The 22,114-nt window shown below is 40.3% G+C and overlaps 1 protein-coding gene across 1 annotated transcript; it reads right to left on the bottom strand.

The window, feature by feature from the left end:
• Positions 1 to 1,623: 1,623 nt before the first annotated feature.
• Positions 1,624 to 21,505, bottom strand: ngfa (nerve growth factor a (beta polypeptide)). The gene is made up of 3 exons (XM_053318278.1): positions 21,267 to 21,505; positions 3,703 to 3,810; positions 1,624 to 3,100 (listed from the first exon to the last, which is right to left on the bottom strand). Exon 3 carries the CDS (start codon positions 3,087 to 3,089, stop codon positions 2,199 to 2,201), a length of 891 nt encoding a protein of 296 aa, XP_053174253.1. The 5' UTR covers positions 3,090 to 3,100; positions 3,703 to 3,810; positions 21,267 to 21,505; the 3' UTR covers positions 1,624 to 2,198.
• Between the last annotated feature and the right edge of the window lie 609 nt (positions 21,506 to 22,114).

Raw genomic sequence — 22,114 nt, 5'->3', positions numbered from 1 at the left:
TATTAATTATTTTTCAACAGGTATGTCCATGCGTTTTCCTCAGGTCCTTTTTGGAGACTCCAAATGGACACTTGGTTACCAAAACTGTATAACCACAATCAAACACCTATAACTTTACATCCCCTTTGCCTACAATCAAAATCTTGGTCTCTAATGAGAGCTGACACCATATTATTATTATTATTATTATTTATTATATATTATATATTATATTATTATATATAACCTTTTTTTTGTTTGGCCATATCTATCCATCTATCTATCTGTTTATTTTGCTGTAAGTCATATGTTAAGTCGAAGAAGAACCAACCGTGTACCAAAATGCCGTGTGCGTAATGATATATGGTTCAACTCTTTTACGCACAGGGCGCACGCCGGTTACGCTTGGAGTTTGTTTATGGACAGCCAAACTAATAGCTTAGTGTCATACACCGTTGGAAACCTCTGACTATTGGCTAAAAGGTTATCAACTTCATTTCACCGAATATTTCCATAGGCTGGAACAGCTGTCAATCAAAGCCATGTCGTCATTGTCGTCGGTCACATGTCCTCATTGGCTTTGGAGACATGTACTGCCCAATCCTAAACACCGATTGGCTGGTGTGTGGTGTCGTCAGAAGCAGAAGAGGCTTGCGGTCGCAAACATCTAGTCACGTGTACTCTGAGATGGACGTGCAGGTCAGGAAATGACGGAAACGGACCGTTTGTGTTTTGTTATTTGTGTTATTACGTTACGTGTTGGACTAAATACATGGACATATTGAGGAAAGTATTTCGGTTTTATGGAAACGGATTTCATATTTCACAAGAATGGATATTTGGCGAGCTGTACAGAAAGTCCTGAGTCATAAGATGAACGTTGTGGATAAAGGGAAGACTTTGAAGGTATGTAGCATTATAGCTTTTCTTACTTAGCTCAGGGGCTAGCCGAGGTAATCGCTAATACTATTACGGCTGTGAGCAACCATATAAGTCGTGAGTGGTCTTGAATGAATCAGGACAATCTAAGCTTTCTAACAATGTACGGCATGAATATATATGTTTAAGGGTTGGTGTTTAAAACATTCAGAAGAACTTGTGGCTACCTCCTAATATCCGTCCCGTCCCGTAGACGGAACAGCGTGCGTTAAGAGGTTAAATGTACACATTGCTATGGAGTGCTATTTTCATTCATTCTGAGTCATGTTTCTGGCCACCAGATGAATGTAAATCCTATGCGCACTCTTTTTAACTCTATTTTGGTCTCCTGATGGAAATACAAGGCTCTAGCAGCTAAATGCTCCACTATATTCCCCAGATAAGCACTAGCTGTGTATCTGATATTTGGTCTTGGGCAGGTTGTATACAGCAGGTGTATCAAAGCTTTTCACAAAAGTATCTGTGTGATCTGGAAACCACACTGATTAGAGTGGTGAGACTGAACCAAAACAATAAATAGTGTAAGAGTGTAAAACCAAAAAAATTAGCTGACAAATATTTTTAAAAGATCAGTGGATTCTGGCAATTTGTAGTAGGAGCAGTAGGTGGGGCTAAATGAGCCTGTTTTTTTTTATTTTTATTTTTTTACAGATACTAGTTTCATATAATGCTGTCTTTACATAGTGACAGTCTTAGCAAATATGTCAAAAAGTAACTTTTATAAAACTTACCAACTGCAGCTTTAAAGCTGTGGAAAGTTCATTGCTACAAATGACCCTGTTCCCAAGTCTTTTCCTCTATTGTGAACACACACACAGCTTGATAAGAGCTGCTTTAAAGCTAAAATTTGAAAATCAACATTATAACTGACACAACAAACCAGGCAAGTACTGAGGTGTTTAATAAATAACAGCATGAACAACACAACATCAATAACAACATTAAAAGCTTGAATTCATTTTGTATATACATATACTGTATATATTTTCATATTTGACTGTATAAACTATAAATATGACATGCAGTCCTCATAACTTAAAACAACCAGGACTTCTCAGACTGAGGTAGGGTCAGGGGCCAAGGGGTTGGATAGATGAAGCTGTTTGTGTATATGTCTTTGTGTATGGGGATTGAGTGCTATGGTCAGTGTGTGTGTGTTGGTGAGTGTATGTGTAGAGGGGGGGAAGAGGATTACAGTATTGGCAATAAAGCTGCAGTGGCTGTTTAGGAGAAATGTGTGTGCTTGGTTCAAAGGTCAGTGGTCAGGAGTTGTTCCTCTGTCAGTGTCCCAGTCGTCCTGCCCAAGATTTCCGGCTGAGAACACACACACATGCAGCGTTGATGCGGATGAAACGCCAGGCTGTCCGTTCGTTGAAGATGGTGAGGGCGCTTACGAATATGTGTGTATTGGTACAGTAGGAGTTCCAGTGGCGACTGTCGATGCCGAGACAGCCTGAGTTGCCTGATTTGGAGCCCTGTTTGCCACCCCGTCCCCCTGCCCTTCCCCCGTTTGCAGTCCCAGAGCCCCTGTGAGTGGGGGATCGGCAGGTGGTCTCATAGAAGAACTGTTTCTTCACCACGTTGTTGATTGTAACGGTGGGCAGCACTGTCACCTCATTCCCGGCTATGTCAGTAGCCCGTGTCAGGTTGCCCACCCAGTTATTTATGCTGTCACATACTGAATACTCTCCCCTGTGCATGGAGTGTGATCCTGCTCTGCGCCTTACCCTCACCCCTGTCACCCCTTCAATGTCATAACCCTCGCCTTCCAGGGCATCGTGCGATGGGGGTACCTCACTGAAGACAACACGGGGTGAGGAACGGTAACGTCTCTTGGAGAAGAGCTTGGGGTCCACCACTGGGATGGAGGGGTCAGGGGTGGAATCCGATGTGGTGTGCCTGGTGACAGGGCTCCTATCCTGGGAGTGTGAAGCTACCCGATGAGACCTCTTGGTCCTGTGGTGGCTGGTCCTATGATTCTCCTGTGAAGAATAATGTCCAGAAAATTGGTCTGCTGCTGCTGTCTGCTGCTGTCCTGCTCTGTGATTGGCTACCGTCTGCTGTCCTACTTTGTGGTTGGCTGCCCCGGTGCTCCAGGCCAATCCATCTCCCATGTTCAGTACAGCCTGGACGCCTATCAGGAGGAGCAGGACCAGTGGTGACGACCTCATGGGCACACGTCCTGAGCCAAACAAAGTGGAAAAAAAACTGTCAAAATAATATCAGACTGTTATCTAAGGCGCTGGAGGAGTACATTGCTGAAAAAGAAAATTAAACAATTTTATAAAAACATTTTCTACATACACAATCCAGATGATTAAAAAAAAGGACTGAATGTGATTTTTTTAGATAACTGATTTTGACACCATTTTTTGACTCTTGACTCTGAAACATTTAACAATAAATTAAATTAGATTAATCGGAAAATTATAATAGATTAGCTGAAAGTAATGAAAGATAATAATTAGCTAGAGTCCAAGCATAGATACATCACTAAGGAGGAACTGTTTACAGCATAATCAGTATGGAAGTTAAACCTGCAACATCTGACTTTTTTTGTTCATTTAGGTGAAGCAGAAACATTCTCTAAACACTAATCGACATATTCCATATTTTTGACCCCTAAAAACACTGAGCAGAGCAGCTTTAAGGAGAATTTTCACTTCAGGGCTCTGGTTGAGCAACAAATGTTAAGTCCATTTTCTCTACTAAAAAAACATTGTGGTGCCTTGAACTCGAATGTGTCTTGTTTTGTGTGTTGCTGTAGTGAGTGTTTATGTGTACCTGTGGAATGTGTCCAGTTGAAGTGGGAGCCCCTGTGGACTCTAGAGCCAGACTCCAGTGCAGGCTGGGCCCCTCATGCCTGCCAGCTGGACCCCCTGAACCACAGCTCTGTAACACACACACACACACACACACACACACACACACACACACACACACACACTGAATGTTTAACTTAAACAGATAGATTTAAATGATATTTTACTAAAACCATAAAGCTTTCAAATAAAAAATAGCGGTAATTTAATAAATATACCAATAAAACTTAATCTAAACGACTATGCTTTTCCTCTACATTAAGCAACTAGTTGTAGGAGAAAAAATCAAGCTAATGCTCAATGCACAATGCTATGAGATTTTTAACTAATAAGAGGCTTTTATCTACTTAGCCTAATTCTTCTCAGAGTAACTGTTTAACTTAAATGTTTGTATGGTTACTTTTAAGTTGTGTTCTAGATGCGCACATCCGGAAGAAAAAACTTTAAACCAGGTGCTGGACCAAGGAGCCAAATGTGTTTTTCAATCGTTGACATGGCACTTGTGACATAACAACTTTTCGTGTTTCAGACTGTTTTTAACATTAAGTCGTAAAACACAAATGCCAGAAAGGTGCAAGTGACATCAAACAGGAAGCAAGGTCTACATTTTCAGTTTAGCAGTGTATGGGATGACTATGAGAGCACTGCAAAACTCTGGGCTGTCACCTCTCTTCCTTTGACAACCATTACTCTCAAAGACATATGCAATCTACCATTATCTCTACCTTATCTCTTGCTAAGTACACACACACACTCACTATGTTTAACTCTTCGAGCTAAGACTTTCCATACATTAGAATGTGTGGCATTTCACACCTCATTACATGTTACACATATATTCAAAGTAAAGCACTCCATCATGCATCGTTAATAGAGGATAGGAACACATGCATGCATACACAGACACTGTCACACATATAAACGGTGTATTTCTTTGACACGTGTGCCATACATATGCATGTAGGCATGCATGTAAGGTTGTTTTTATGGATAGTTTGCATGCTTAGATGCTGTGATATGTGAATACGCAACCACACAAAAACACACACACAGACACACACACACTCCCACACAAACACTCTGAAGGTCACTGAGGTGAGTTGAAATGGGAGTGTCAGTATTTTTGACTTATCTACAGTGTTCTGTAAAACCCACCTTGCTGGTACAGCGTTCAAATACCACAAAGTTTATTGGAGTTGTAAATGTTTACTCCAACATGTTTAATTTTACTATCCTGTTGTGAAGGGTACAACCTTCTGGTTTTATCAGAAAAGCGTAGGAGACTATTAATAATACAAAGCGATCTTCACAAAGATGAAATGTTAGCTAGTTTTTATTTAATCTTTTGTAGCACCCAGGTCTTCTAGAAAAAATAACTATATTTAAATCATCCTAGTGTTACAAATAATAAACAGTAGAGGTCAGTGTTAGCTGCAGTGCCTGCATACATGCAGACCAGCAATTGGAGATAATATCCAGCAGCTGAGAAATATCAAAATGTCACTGACCCGTTTCCCATCAGAAATAGCAACTTAGTTGCATGAGAGAAGTTTAGCATCTTACATAATTTCTAAGTTGAGAACGCTTCCTTGAGATTTCTGTTCTCTGAACCACTTTCATCTACATGTTTGTCTGCAAGGCAGTGGTGGAAAGTAGCTTAATATACAAAGAAGAAGAACTACTTTTGAAGAACTACTTACATATAACCTATTGTGATATATGCAATATATGTGCATTATTGGTATTTAACTAAAGATTAAGGTTTTTCATTCAGTACAAATCATATGATGAGCTTTCAAATATGGTAGATTGCTGTAAATGAAATGACCCAAAAGCATATAAAGTAGTTACCTCAAATAGCCACAACACGAACACTTAAAAAAGTGGTCATTCTACAAAATAAGTGTGTTTCTTGTGAGACATTTTTCCAAAGAATAGACTATTAAGTAACATTTTCAAATGCAGGGCTTTAACATGTAATGGATTATTTCAACATCATTGCTGTCACTTAAATAAAAGATCTGAATACTTATTGTCAAAGGACCAGTTTACATTGCTTCTTCAAAACCTAGTAATCTTGGGCAATGGAGTTTACAGACACTGACCGACTCGTGATATCTTTTGGCTTCAATGAACACACACACGCACACACACACACACACACACACACACACACACTTGCTCTGTCATACACATATGGAGCTGGTCCAAACAGGCAGTAAGTTGATTGATCCAGGCTGACGAGCAGCTCACTATTTACATGGCCCAGGGTGAGCCGGGAGGATCCTAATGTTAAAACTATGTGGCTTGTGTTTAATGCCAGCGGAGCCAGCATAAACACAGCAGTGCAGGAGCACAGAGGTCAGAGTGGTTTAGAGAGGCACCTCTGACTTATAGGATTACAGATACAGATAGACTTTATTTAATTAGACTCCAGGTCCATTTAAAATGAGACAAACAAACACACACCTAAAAATTACAGGAGACAGTCATACCAGTGTTTCCACGTGGCTGGCTGATATCTCACATCACTGAGATCAGGATTGGATAACAGCATTATAACAGCATTATGAGTATCATTCAATTGACAAATGAATTTATACATTAGTTTCCTCAACAGAGCATAAAAAGAATTAACTCGCACTTGCCAAAACAGCTCACTCGTACTGCACCACCTAGGTTTTCTCATCAGAATTTCTAAACAGTCATTATAGGGAACCTGAAGTTTGTGAATACTTGCCTTTTTAAACTTAACCCACAAAGGGGCAGTATAAAGAGGGGAATTACTTTAGCGCTGGATCAGAATCTGTCTGGCTACCCCTCTGACCCTCTCACACAAAATACTGTATTTGAATAATAAACACACAGGCATTACTTTACATACACACATTCAAACACAAACTCACAAGATGCTCTAAGGTGTTCTAGTATTTCAGTGAGCTGGGTTTGGATGTGCTCCCAATGCTGTTTGTTTGTTTTATGGCTTTGTGGAAACAAAACCGCACTCCACTCCAGAAATTGAATTTGGAAAGTAAAATATTTTAGCTCCATTTGCACGGTGTTGACTGGGCCTGGAACAAAAAATATTAGATGAAATGGTCCAATGGATTTTACATACTGACATGCATCCTATATCAAACTGGGATGGGGGAAAGGTGATCCATATGGTACTGATAAAACAGGAAGTCAGAGTGGTGTGTGTGTGAGGCTCCCTGCATTTTGACATGCACAAGATAGGGAGCTGCTTTCCTCTTTAGTGTCCAGGCAAAGGTATTCCAAATGACAGACACAGTATGGTTCATATTTTCAGACAACATACTGTAATAATACACACTGGTATAAACAAAGCGGTGGTTCAATATCGTTTTATGATTCATGCTTTGTATAGTTCTGAAGTTTACCAAGGAGGATGTTTATGAGAACAGACTTTGTAAAACAGCCTGAGGTAGTGTACTCAGTTCTAAGGAAGATCCCTTTCTCTCAATTGGCTGACTTCAAAGCTTTGCCAAACTGTAAATCAAGACCATTTCGGTTGAGTTATCCATCACAAAACGCTACAAGGACATGAGTGCTAGAGGCAATACAAGGCATTACCTGGTAAAACAAAAATGTCAAAGTTGATGAAAGCATGTGGAAAGTCACTCAACTACTAGGTTATAACTTGGGAAACGAATCATTAGGAAGCATGAGAGGAAAACACTTGAGACAGAGACTAATTACTCGGCCCAAGGCAGTGGAGGCACGCCACACATTTACTGGTATTGACTTTGCAGGCAGCGACACATTTTCATTTTGTCTGCCCGTCCACAAGATGCTGCACTGATCGGAATCTGGTATCTACAATCTGCCAAATGACTACATGAGGCTGTAGTACAGTATGTTGAGTGTGGTACAGTGACAACAAGACAGGTGAGCCAAAACATGAGGAGAGCATTGCCTGCTATCAATCTGAGGTTAGTTTACAGTTAGCAGGGCTCCTCTTATCTGTGTGATACATTTGTCATTAGTTACAAGTCCTTGTTAAAAGATGTCCAGGAGCGGCGCGTCAACAGTTCTTTAAAACAAACACACACCTCGCCCTCACAGTGATGACAACAGTATCAGATTATGAGAGGGTGTGAAAGACAGACTGACAGCTACAGAGGTAGAGAGCGGTAGAGAGAAAGGAAACAGAGAGAGGGAGATGCAGTGAGAAAAGAGAGGAAGGTCAACACTTTCTCTGTGTCTCTCATCAGCTTGGTGTGGTGCAGTTCCTCCTCCTGTCATCCGCTGGAAATAATTATCAAGGGGGATGAACGCCAGGTCAACATGCTCTCTTTCACTCTTACACACACAAATGTTTGAGGATATATTTTTTTCCTGGTGAATGTTCGTTTGAAAAATGCAATTGGTTTTTCAGGACCGGGTTTAATATTTTATTTGAAGACTTTACACGGTCAAATGCACATACAGTCTATTAGCAAGTCACAATATACTTTTCACCTCACAGATCCATACAATTGCAATGCCTCCAGTTCTAGTCACAGTTAAGTTTTTGTCACGCAAAATGATGTCATGCAGCGTCTGTTAAAATTCTCCAAACATTCTTGAGAGGTTGTCAGTGAGCCAGTTTTTCTTGGAAACACTTCAGAAGTCTCATATGGGGAGAACACAGCACAGGTTAGACAAACTCAGCTCCGTAAAATAAACTATGGAAAATAAATGTTTTCAATAAGCCAGACAATCAGTCAAAATCATTTAAATAGGACAATGTATTGATTCTGCTGAATGTGATGTTACACAGTGACTATATCCATTAATGCAGGGACCATTCATCTATCAATGAATCTATTAAGAAGGAATTTAAAATAAACTATTTGAAGAACCAGTCCAATGAATTGTTCTTGTACAGAACTACATGGCGTTTCAGTCATTCTGTGGTTCATAAACATTTCAATACAAGTCTACAATTGCAAAAGCCAAAAGTTGCATTTTTTATGGCTGTGGTGAAAGTGTTGAAACAAGGAAGCCATTGATTATTCCTTCTTGTTGTAAGTCCAACTTGATCTCTCATCATAAAGTTTTATTTGGCCCAGTGGAACTATTTAGCTTTCAGTTAAAATTAATTGTTTTATGTCACATAAGATGATAGATGCACCTTTATTTGTCTGATCATAGCTTTAATTCCAGACTGGCTGAAAAAAAAGAACTAAAGCTATCATGTAACAGTTGTAATGTGAGTAACAGAGATGTAAGAGATCAGTGTCTGCCTAGTCCTTCCCTCATCTTTGTGCTTAAAAGACATTTGCTGTGAGAACCAAGGCACCTGTTGTGCATCAGAGATACTTCAAACAGCAACTCTGCTCAGGAGACAGGAAAAGAGAGACAGGCTGCATCAAACTGATAGGCACACACAACCTGTTAAAACACTTGATTCCTCAGCACGATGAGAAGTGATGCAAGCTACTCAGAACAAAAGAACATTTATTACACAAAGTATTATGTTATAAACTGCTAGTATATGGGGCAAAAAACGTGTAGTAATTGATATCAGCTTGTATTAGCACAAGAGGTTTGCTTGGCACAGCCATAAAATATGCCTTGGCGTGTACAACACACAGGTAAATCCATTTCAAACTTTCAATGTATTCCTCAAGAACCATGTAGCTTCTATACTGACCTTTTATTCAACTTAGCTGACTATTGCTGGCAGCCACACATCCCTCTGAATGTTTCCCAGATCAGTAAAACACTGCCAACAACACTTAAATATATCTGTGGCCTCAGGTTTTATGAACAAATTTACCTGTAATAAAACCATACATGAAGTTGGTGCCATGCAGGGAGGAGAGGTATCAAATGGTCTGTATCTGAAGTTTGATTCTTATTTTAATTTGCAAATACAAGGTATGTGTGGTTGGCGCCTGTGGGATTTTTTTAATATGTGTGCACTGTGCAGGGCATCTTGAGAATATCAGGGAAGCAGGGAGCCAAGGTATGTAAACTGAAAAAAAATGGGTATTGGCAATCAGCCAGTGTTTTCATCCTGCTTTTTCATACCTTTCTCGGTCTCTGTTTCTTTCTATCGATCTGGCTCTCATTTATCCAGGTTCTGTCTTTGTGCTCCTGGAATGTGACCTACTGTCTGTTCACCTTCTCTCTCACGGTTAAAAGCCATAGGTAACTTCCTGGATACATAGCAGTTTCTGTGTCTAATCGCAATAACAGATTTCAACACTGTAAACATATGTGGACAGGTGCAGACTGCTGCTATTACTTCCTTGTGTTTGCCTTGTGGAGAACTTAAAGGCCGTGTAAAGTGAATTCAGACATTTTCTTCTAAACACATTAAATAGGTCCGAGCTAGCCGCCGACACTTGGTAGGGGTTTTCAGCGGACTCGGTGGGCACTCCCACAGCGTTTGGCAGCAGAGAAAGTGGCTGCTTTTTACAAAAATTTGAAGCCTAATTTCATATATTTGGCGATTTTTTTAATCATTCAAATTTGGCAGGGTGGTTAACAACACACTTTTCTGTGGTATGTCAAACTCAGAACACATATTTATTCTTACTTTACACAGACTTTAAACAATCAATCCCAATCAGATCCATACGGGCCTGAGCAACAGAGCAAGCTGAGCAGCTACACCTCCACTAATTAGACTTGGGGGAGCAAACGTGTGCTTTTGCATCCCTACTTTTGATTTTTTTTTTTTTTTTTTTTTTTTACATTTTAGCCATTTTGGATACAAATATGTATAGTTAAAAATTACATTTGTAGCACCCTTAGAGTCTAACTACCAGAGAAGCATGTTACACTACTATGTCACTGCCTTCTGAATATCTGTCCGGTTGGTTTTCGATCATTGAACTCAGACAAATCAAGACCAAAGTCAGACAGTCACTCTGACTCTGTTGGTGCAGGCTACAAATGAAACATCAAAGTTTGTTGATCTTGCAAGAAGGTGAGACATGATAATGTTGGAGCACAGGAACAGGTAGATGAGATAACTTTCTGGATGTCAAAGCTTTGTAGTGTGTTATTGGAGTAGCTGGATAGCTACCCCAATTATTATCTCCCCCACGCTCTCCCTCCAATTCATTCTTCTTCAATCATGCCCAGCTTTATTGGCTCTATTTTGCAGGACATACCACCTTCAGGTGGTAATTAAATTAAAAGACTTCCTGCCATAATTCCCTGTGCCTGTCACTAATCTTGCACCCACTTTGATCTATGACTAGGCATCCATGATCATATCCATAGACCCTCTCCCTGGAGATCTGACTCCCCTCCATCTCAGTTCCAACTTGGCCTTCTCAAACTGAGCCAGTTCTTTTGTTTCTGTGGGATACAAATAATTGGCTACTGCTTCAGAAGCTGTGAAGTGATTTCTCTGAAGACATGCCACACACACACACACACACACACACATACAATAGGATTTCAATTAGCCATCCCAGTGGAAGGAATTTTTCTTGGAAGCAGGATCATTTAAACTGTTGGACTTGTGTCTTGTGCATATGGTTCCACTTTTACTATTTCACTGATACAATCTGTACAAGTAAAATCTAAGTATCAAATCAGGAAAGAAAATTTTTTAAATCAGTTAGCTGAATAAAAACAACTACTAATTAAATCCACCCCACATACCTGACAAATAATGAGGCACAGTTGTCATGATACTGTGTCTCCCTAACCTGCTACCACTCCTCGTGTGGCTCTCTCCCTTATTCTGCTTGTATGTGTGTGATTGTTTGAATGGAGACTGCGGTGCCAGAGTGTGAGCAGTGCCACACCAGCTGCTCCTCATCTGAGTAATCAAGCTCTCTTCAAATACTCAGCCCTGCCACTACTACGCTGCCAGTTTATTATGCTGCAAGCAATTTCTCATGCGTTTATCCTGTTTTCCTGTTGTAGCCTGCTTTCCCTTGCCTAACCCTGTCTCATGCAGTTTCGCCTGCTCTGTTTTTGGCTCCTGTCTTCCCTGCCTTGGACCCCCATTTCTTCCTAGCCTATGCCTCAGCCTCAGGTTCCAAGTTTCGAGCCCATGCTTTCCTAAATCTGCAGTCCATTTCCTCAGCCTTTGCAATAAATACTTCATTCTTATCATATTCCTGTTTCCTTACAAATGAGTGTAACAGCATTAACATGTATGTGAATTTGAAGTTCCCATACAGTTGTACGGTACGGTTTTCCATATCAAGTCTCAAAGGCCTGACAAAGCTCCCATTCCTGTCCAAATACTGAAACACAGTTCCACGAAGCGCAGACCTTGAGTTTTGCGTATACTGTATCTCTCTGACATAATGAAGATCTTTTTTAATCTGTTTTTCAGCTGAGATTTTACATGACTTCAGCTGTGCATAAGCATGTGGAATAACTTCTTGGCACAGCAAGCAGTTTGCAAGGACAACACTGTGACAAAGCAGAGATATGATTACAATGTCACCTCATCTTTTTCCCGTTGTCACACATTGTCCTACAGTAGGTCGGACATTGACTCAATCAATCAGTCTCTATTTAAATAGCATCAAATCACAACAAAAGTTATCTCAAGGCCCTTTTCACATAGAGCAGGTCTAGACTGTACTCTTCATCATAATAATAGATTGGATCCTTGTGGTGTTTGACAGGAATCCAAAATAAACATTTTAGCTGAGAGCAGGACTGAGTAGAAATTACATTTCAAAGAAAAGGATAAGTAGCAAATATAAACCGTAAACTGAAACAATACAGCTCTTTGAACATCAAAGAAACTCATTTTTTCTTTTTCTTTTTCTGTTGACGGTGGTAGTTTACAGCATTTTCTCAGAAACTGCATACTTTGTTTAAAATATGTTATGTAAAAGTGTGTTGGTTTTTCTGGAGCTATTTATGAACAGATGGGCTACAGATTATCTTATGATTTAATTAAAAAGGCACTACAGAACATGAATAATCAATGCAGGTCAAGTTTGTTTAAGAAATTTGGATTGATATCAGAAACTGAGGATAATTCTACATCAATAAGACTAAGATGTTGTCTTTGACCACTGTCACTCTTTAATTCTGCTGTTACTGCATGAAAGGACCTTTGAGACAGTGAATTTCAGTGGTGCAATGCTGTTTTATTTATGCCCTTATAATGAACTCTTGACTGCTGTCTTGGAACTGGGCAAAACATGAGGTTCCTCTGGCAATGAAGCAAAACCACAGCCAGCGCACCATGGCTGTGTTAGTGAAAGCCCCCCCCCCCATTTTCCCTCCCTAGTACCGGGCCCATCCCCAGACACCCCAGCCTCTCCCTGTACTGGACCAGCAGACGTGGGAGGCCAGTCGTGCAGGCCTTGAAAGCAGGATGAACACAATGATTAACATGTTTTCCAGACCCCTCGTTTTTATGACCTTGACATTCAGCTATCTTCTCATGACAAGTGGTTAATCTTTTGGCATGACCATGGTAATAACTCCCCTTTCCTGGTGAGAATGTAAGATCCCACAGCGAAGCAGTGAGAGGGGGGCCAGAGGCAAGAATGCCTGTCTGGCCACGGACAGAGATGAAGACAGTGGGATGGAGAGGAAGGAATCAGTAACATCAAGGGATGGGGAGAGGCAACAAGTAATGGAGGGAGGGGTGCAGATGGGCAATGAGATGTCTTGGGAATTGAACAAATAAAGGAGCATGTGATAGAACAGAGCAAGGAAGGACAAGGTTAAGGGAGCAAAAGGGAAGACAAAGAAAAGTTCAAAGTCAGGGAAGGAATAAGGGCTGCAGAGAGTTACAAAGTATTGAGGAGTAAAGGACAAATGGTGTCTGATCTCGCAGCTGCTCACCAAATAATATTTCTCCCATCCTTTTTCCAGCCGACAGCCAGAACAACTGTGACAGAGCTGGAACGGAACTGGAGTGGAACATGAAAAGTATCATTGTTGTCTGTGCAGAGGTTCACGCATGTTGATATTATTTCCACTGCAACAATGTTAGTGTGTATGTGATTGAAATCGCTAACACAGAACACTGAAAGGTTTCTTGATCAGTTACTAATGTAAGATTGACTCATTAAGCTCATCATCCTGAGTTTGACTTGATTGATTGATCTGACATACATCTTTTGAATGTATCTTTAACAATGCGTACCTTTGATAAAATCAGGCATTTAGATTTGCATGTGACATTTTTTGACTGAATGCTATTGTAACAACAACAGTGGAGGACAGATTGTGAATGAGTCACCCAGGTGAATTTGCAAACAGAACAAGTGAAACGTGGGCGTAAATAGACAGATGTGCTCACTCAGACACCCAAGTTTTTCCATTTCACCCCACTCTCTCACCTGATGCTATGAGCATGGGTGTAGGTCTGTAGACGGAAAATGGGTATATATTCAATTCAGCTCATTCAGTCTTTATTGTCTGCAGAGGGCAATTCTGGTGCAGTATAAATATAATTCATACCAAAACAACAAAAACAAGCAGACAGTAACAACAAAAAGACTATAAACAACAAGTAATAGCAAACATCAAGTTTACAAAGTGCAATGAGTAAAAAAGTAGTAGAATGTACAAAGTGCAACAATTAAATGTGGACTGTAGTTCATGTTTAATGGCAGCAACTGCCTTATGAAGGAGCCTTGAGTTGTGGAGTTCCTACCTATACCTATACCCTATACCTCTGCCCAGAGGGCAGAAAGTGGAACTCCTGGTCTTTGTTGTCCTCTGGAGTGGATGGCATTTGTGTTATCCTTCCATTGCTGTTTGTTGTTGATGACTGTCCCAGGGTATTTGGAGGTACTCTCATCATTGGACAGGCCTCCATTAACTCCCACTCTCTGGGGTCTGCTCGTCAACAAGTCCAACATCCATCCCACCAAGGAGAGGTCTAAGGTGAAAGTTGGATGAGACCCCCCCCCCCCCCTCGCCTCCCCACCATTGCTCCTATAGGCAAACTGCATGGGGTCCAATATGACTTCTGTTATGTTAATGATAATATATTTGATGATTTTGTCATTCTGGGACAGCTTTGGCTCAGGAGATAAAGCAAGTCATCCACTAATCAGAAGATTTGCAGTTCAATTCCCAACTCCCAATGGCTGCAGCAATGGTGTATGAATGTGTGTGTGAATGTTAGATTCCCCCAATGAGACTACAAAAGACTACAAAAGCGCTATATAAGTACAGTCCATGTACAGTCCTCAGTACTTTTTTCCCGACGCATGGATAGCCTCTGTTAATTCAGAGAGGTCTGAAACATGTGCTGTGTGATGTTGCCCAGGATAAAAGACACAATCAGGGTTACAGCTTTTTCTGACTGACTTCAAACCATAGACTGCTCTTTGACAGTTGGTTATCTAGCGGACACGAGTGCACTAATACAATTGCCTTCTTTAAAGTCAAGTTCATCAAATCTCAGATAGATTTTTTTTCCCATTTTGATTTCCTGCTTTACATTAGGTTGTATATATATATAGCATTGTGTTAATGTTTACACTTGTATTCTGTAATGAAATGTATTACACAGTAAACTATTTATATTCACCACATCTGAAGGATAGTGAGGGAGGATTTCCATCAATAAGAAAAAGGTTCTGGTCAAGTCTCTTCTTGATGCATGTTATGATAATAAGGGAAATTTGTGTCACTCTCAATAAGAGATATAAGTAGTACAATCCACTTTGTTGTACAATTACAGATGGCGTTGTCAGGACAATACTGAATCCTCTGGAGAGTGTAAAAAATTTGATGTCACTCCCAGTGATTGTTTGATTACAGTCTCACCCCTCTCACTAAAGACTTAACCCGGCCATTTTCTATTCTGTGTGGTCTCCACATCGTTCTGTCATCTCTCTCTCTTTCTCTGCTCCTGTGTCTCTTTGCCTCTCTATCTCCTTGAATTCATACCGCCCCTCCCTCCCTCCCTCCCTCCCTCTAGCTGATGTCAACCACCTGTCTGTGTGGGACCTCCCAGACCCATCCTCTGTCTGTTAGCAGCATGCCATGTTCAGCGTGTGAGCAGAGCTATGGTGAAAGAGATAAAGAGGCTGCTTTCCAGTGTGTCTGCATGTGTGTTTGTGTAACCTGCAGCCAAAGCATAGATGAATTAATATTTACTGTGGAGACTGATGCTTCAGGCTTAGCAGAGAATCCAGCAGAGTGAAATTGCTTCCTACAGTGTCATCCTCCCAAAATTCCTCATGACTCACCATTTTTACACACAAGTTTGTACTAAAACAAATCTCAATGACAGATAAAACAGGTTGTTAGAAAGCAGAGGTGGAGAAAAGAAAAGTGTTTGTTAATCCTTCACACCTCAGTAGTTGTTGGGATCCTTAAACAACTATACAAAGAATGACCCCTTATTAATCTGAGCTTGTTGTGTAGGAGACAAATCTGTTATTACTAGCCAGTGGCTCATCATCCCGCATGCTGTGCATTCTCAAATCGGCATAATCCAAATAAGTGCATAATAAGTGGCTTCACTTGTATCCTTGGGGCCAAGGCGCGCGTGTGTGTGTGAGAGAGAGAATGTGTTTGATGCATATACAACACAAACACAGACATACATACACACCTGTACATGTGAATTACTCATACACTTGCACAAACCACATTCCTCCAATGCTGGTGTGGTTTATGTTTACAATTCTTCTGTGTATTTTCTTTGTTTTGAGTAAACCTGCTCTCCTTAAATAATTTGTAAGATCAGCCAAAACACAAGTGCCTCACAGCAAAAGTTAATTTCCTATTATTTGAGGCTTTGAGGTGAATTCGAATATTTGAAAAGATCAAGTATTCTTGCCCTGTTGATGGCAACAAGGGAGAATTTCATGTCCAGACAAGCTACAGTCAACCTACCAATTCGAAAAGAAAGAGAAAGAAAGGGAAGGAAAGTGAGAGTGAGGGCCTGTCATCACATCAATCCAAGTTTACATACACACACATAAAAAGGAGTTGTGGTGAAACAATTCAAAACCCTAAACGTGCACTAAGTCAACAGATTAAGACCACAACACTGTTATTCTAGCAGGGTGCAGACCCTGTAATTTGCTGATTTATCGGCTACTGTGTGTTTGGGCTGCATGCACATGCATGAGAGGAAAGCAAGCCACGTCTGAAAGTCATAGAGGCATTTAATGTGGAATGAGAAGGCATGTCTGCACATTCAGTTGTCATTTTGAAGCTTATAGATTGAATACACGCACATGTGTGCAGACATAGAAACAGAAACACGCAGACACAGGCAAAAATAACCCTTTGATGGAACACCTGTCGAAATCAGATCTTCAACAGTCAAACAAAAAGACTGACTTACATTAACAGTCCTGGATTTAGTTCTCAATGCATGGAAAAGTCCAAACACAGGAGTGTATTATTCTTGATTTTGTACAGTACATTGGTGCTGAAAACTAGGTCCATGTGGGAAAAAAGGTCCTGGGACAAAAGAATTCTACTCATGTCCAAAAAGAATATCAAGTAAGTTATAAATGTCAAACAATGTTAGCTGTGATTTCCATCGTATAAATTTGCTCCCAAACATTGTGAGAACTTGTTTGTAAAGGAAATGTCAACAAGAATTACTGCAGAAAATAACTTTGCAGGTGACGTAACATTTCAGTGTTTTCCATTCCTGTGCTCTCCTGCTCCTGTGCCACATGGTTCAAGATCCTGACACGCAGTGACCTCTAGATCCCCATTTTCCTCCACAAACACAAATGTAACCCTGAGCTCAAACTCTGACCTTTTACCCCTCCCACTGATTCCAGACAGAATACTTCAGCTGTTCACTTTACACCAGATGTTCTTACCCCATTCTGTGCATTGACCTGTGGCAGACTGCAGCTCTGATGACCCAAAAGATAACCAAAGGAGGGTCTGGGTTTACGTTTTGATCCATTAATTATCACCTCCTCTTTTTTCCCCTAAACAAGGATGCGTTGTTTAGATGTGAAGACATTGCATATTTCTCAGAGAGACAGAGAGAACTTATTTATTTGGCTAAACTATCAATTTGTTAAGCTAAAGAGCAAAATAACAACAATAATATTTGCCTCAACAATTTTTGATCAATATACTCCTCTATTGTGGCATATATGGGGCTTTGACGGTAACAATGCCAGCAGTATGCAAAGACACAAACTGATAAATTCTGAAAAGGTCATCCAGCTGGAATGTAGTGGTTTTACGTGATAGGCTTGTGTCATAACAAGTCTGTTTACTTAGACCTGGGGTCAAAACCAAATGGGACATTATTCTGGTAGCTGACAGTGCTGCTAAAATGGTGAATGTTTAGGAAGCAGGGAAAGGCAAGTGGAGATAATGCTTTAAGAAAAACTGTAAAGGATGACCAGGTGTGCAGGTAATGGTCATGCATGATTCAAAGTCAGCTCATCAAGAATATTTAACTAACAGCAAGTGTTATGAATAACATCCTTCACTAATTAGGCTATTAACTAGTGTGTCTACTGGTAGAAGATTATGAGCAGGCAGCCTCAAGCTTTTGTGATCTGATAAGAGTATTCAGACATCACTGTTCTGTGTAATCAAACTCTTAATTGTTTTTTTGTTGCCAGATGGCACTATACCAGATTTTGGTATCATTAGCAAATAACAAGGAATCTTTTTGGGAGGCCTGTAACAAATGTGTGTAGCACATTATTAAAGGTTCCTGCAGTTAATGTTAGATCCTGAGGTTAAATAGTCACAGTTAAACTGACAGTCCAGGTGTGCTGTCGCAGCCTCACCCTCTCCTGCCCAGGTGTACTATACAGCACTGCAGTCTAGACAGCTTCCAATTAATTCCATCCTTTATGTGTTAAAGTGGTGGATGTTCTTCCTATCCTAATTTGAGAGAGAACTTTACTTTGTATGACTTTTGAGATTGTGGCATTACCTCTCATCTTCATACAGGAGAGCAGTGAACTAAACAAAATACATCTGGAAATTTCTGTTATGTTTTGAGGACTGAAGCATTTATCATTTATGTACCTATTCACCTGACATAAAGCTTTACAAGAAGGTACGCAAAATCCAGAGATACCAACTCACAAATCTATCAACCACCATCTGGTTTATTAGTTAACTGACCAGTTAACTACTGTGGCAATTAACTGGTAATAAGACATTTTTATGTGAATATTAATGTGAATAGAAACAATAAATATCTATTTTTTTAATATATTTATGATGCCTTTAGCTTGTTTCATACATGAATGAATTGTGCAGTCCCAGCAAAAACCCAACTCTCTCTCTTTCTTCTCTCTCATACACACACATATATGCACACACAAACACACTGGTGTACTGGTGCTAACATAGGGAAAGCTGTAATTCAGCTTCAAAGGGAAACCTGAGACGGTCATGAATAATCACAGACATCTTTGTCTGCAGGGGGAAAACAGCACTGTCCATCTGCCCTCTATACACATACGCACACTAGGTTAAATTTGTTTATGCCAGTTTATATGCAGTGTTTGGCTGGGCTGCAACAGCAGGTCATCTCCACATACACATCTGTCCATCACTGAATCAATAACAGACTGAGTGAGGAAGTTATACAATTGGTCAGCCAACTTAAGAGTACAGAACTTTGATATACAACTACTGTATAAAAAAGTGCTATACAAATAAACTTAAACTAACATAAAACAAATAAATCCATGACTGATGGTAACCAGGGGACCTACACATTTAAAGACTTGTGTTTCATACATGGTCCGCCCATATACTAGGTTTTGAACAATCTTGTTAGCAATGCCACTGGGTGCACTTTTGGGTTTTTAAGGTTATGTCAAGTTTGACCATTCCCATTTTAATGCTTATCAAAGTCAATCTTTTTTCCATCAAAAATAAATGTTCTTGATGTGCGGAAAAGAAAATTATGCCATTGTAGCTATATCAGAAATGCCCCATTATGCATAACTGACAGCTGAACAGTTATATCAGCAGTGGTATTGGAAAAAAGGCTGATTATTGCAGATCGCAACATCATGTTGGCTGTGAGGATGTTTATAGCTTGTTCAGCAAGCCAGTTCTAATTGCGTATTATAGGTAGACCGGACTAAAGTGAAAAAAGCTTTTCACTGTGTCATAGAGTGTTAGAGGATAAAACACTGTGTAAATAGGAAATAGCACATCAGGCCTGTAATGGACTGGGCTGAGATGTAACTTTTGGATAAGAATCATTTGCCATGATGTAATGAACTAAGTCTTTGAATAAACCCTCATTCAATGTGTTTCTCCACATGATTCATTTGAGTTTAAGAGGATATGCTCTGAATTATCCCATGTCAACCACATGGACAAAGTACAGTATCTGTTGAAATGTCATGCAAGATATATGGCAGGACTTCTGCAGCTCTTTTCCCACTTCCTTTGTGGATCAACAGCGAGGTGATGAAAACACAGTCATCTTCCCTCTGGCACATGCTGGCAGCAAAATTGAAGCCTGTAAACAATTCTAAAAATTTCTTTTTGTACAGACTGAAGCATCTTTCTCTGGAGGGAGCTTTACTCGCTGGCCTGCTCTCAAAGTTTTGATAGGTTTTCTTATCCAACACAGATGTGCATGTGTGTGTGTACAATGCTGTAGAAGCAGATAATGTGCAGTTATGTATGTAACAGAGTAAATACAAACAATAGTCAGCTAACTGACTTGTCACTTCCATTTGTATTTGTAAGAATTTTAGAAAACCTTAACCAACTCTGCTTACATGTCTTCTCCCAACCATAATTATATCAAAATAACACAATAGGTTTAGCGTTTACATTGTGAGTGTAAATGTTGGTCTGCGGTGACATTCCTCCCCTGTCAAAGCCCAAAAGGAATTCCCTGGTAGGAGTGGCAGGCATGAGGTCTGTGTTTAGCATACATGCTTGCACACACATACAAACAAATACATACAAATATACATCAGAATATCAGTTGCACACACACATATACAAGCACCAGGCCCCACCCAGGCATAAGGATAACCTCAGCAGCATACTTCATGTTGGACACTGGAGCTCATCAGAATCTACAAGTCCTTTGAGGGTTGTGTAACATGAGCAGAGAGAAAGACAGATAGAAAAAGAGGGGGAGACAGAAACAGATATAAAAAAAGGGGGAGAGAAAGAAGGTAACCTGATGTCCCAGAAGTTCTCTGAACACTGAACTAGTTCCCATTGAAGTTTGGAGAACCCCTTTTCTTCTAATCCTCACCTCTATTCTCTCTTTCTCCCTCTAGCCCCTCTCCTCTTCCATCTGTATATACACCTGGCAAACTACTGCATGAGACAATTAAAGAACATAGCCAACAACTTAAATTCATTAACTTTTGGTAACTAATGTGAGTTGTCCACTGGAATTTTCTACCCCCAACAGAGGACCAACTGGCTGCTGCTGAGCTCAATCCCAATTCAGAGACTCCACTTTCACTTAATGACAGGTATGGAGAAAACTTTAGGGCAACATTCTGAGAGAAACTCTTCTCTTATCTCCTTTATTGCTCAATGTCTCTGTCCAATATGCACACACCACACATATTCACACCATTTTTAATTACTGTTTTAAAAGAACAAGATAGTACTCACCACCCTGTTAATACTCCTTGTCTTTTCTCCCCAGTGAGTGAAAACTTCCAGAGAAAGTCTGTTATATTCCACCTCACTCTCCAGGCTAAGGGCAGAATTATCCCAAACTCCAAATCCCACTCCTGCTTTTAAAGCTGTGAATCCAGGTCTCGGGCCATCCACTTCTGTCTGTCTCCCTCCCACACTCTTTGGGAAATGGATTGTTCTAAAAGTTTAGTAAGAGGAGTCCCAAAAGCTGCTCCCTCCCTCCTGTGTGGCTCATGGCAGGTCCTAGTGCCTACCTCTTCCACGTGCTTCTCTGGAAAAAAAAGAAAAAAAAAGCACAGCTGCTCCTCATTTACACCTAGCTGCTGTTATTCATTCTCTCCTTCCATTTGTCCCTTTCGGGCAAATTGGTGGAAATAAACTTTCACCCGGGGATGATTCAACTTCTTTTCATGTGAGACTTGACGTCACATGATAGTGAGGCTTTCCCTGTGTGATGCAAGCTTCCCAAGATTATCATTATTGTTCCACACCTGAGTCATTGCTACCTTGGCGTAGATACCCTTTAATACAGTCATCCTTAGTGTAAAGGATGGTTATGGTGACCAAAGTTAAATAAAACAGCTACGCGGACATTTCAGAAAATGTGGTGCACTGAATATGCCATTCACACTTTCAAAAACTGTACAGTCAAATGAAATTCATGGACTTATAAGACATTTTTTGTGGCATTTTTGCCCTGTTTTTATTGGATAGTGGGCAGTGAAGAGGTGGACAGGAAACACGGGGAGAAAGAGAAATGGAAATGACATGTAACAAAGGTTCCTGACTGGAATCACACCAGACACGTTGCAGTTATGTGG

This window comes from Scomber japonicus, chromosome 4 (genome assembly GCF_027409825.1).
Source record: "Scomber japonicus isolate fScoJap1 chromosome 4, fScoJap1.pri, whole genome shotgun sequence".
NCBI lineage: Eukaryota > Metazoa > Chordata > Actinopteri > Scombriformes > Scombridae > Scomber > Scomber japonicus.
This window is presented reverse-complemented; position numbering and strand designations above follow the sequence as displayed.

Excerpts from the sequence above, each read along its gene's own strand:
- ngfa (XM_053318278.1), bottom strand. The coding sequence starts at position 3,089 with ATGAGGTCGTCACCACTGGTCCTGCTCCTCCTGATAGGCGTCCAGGCT.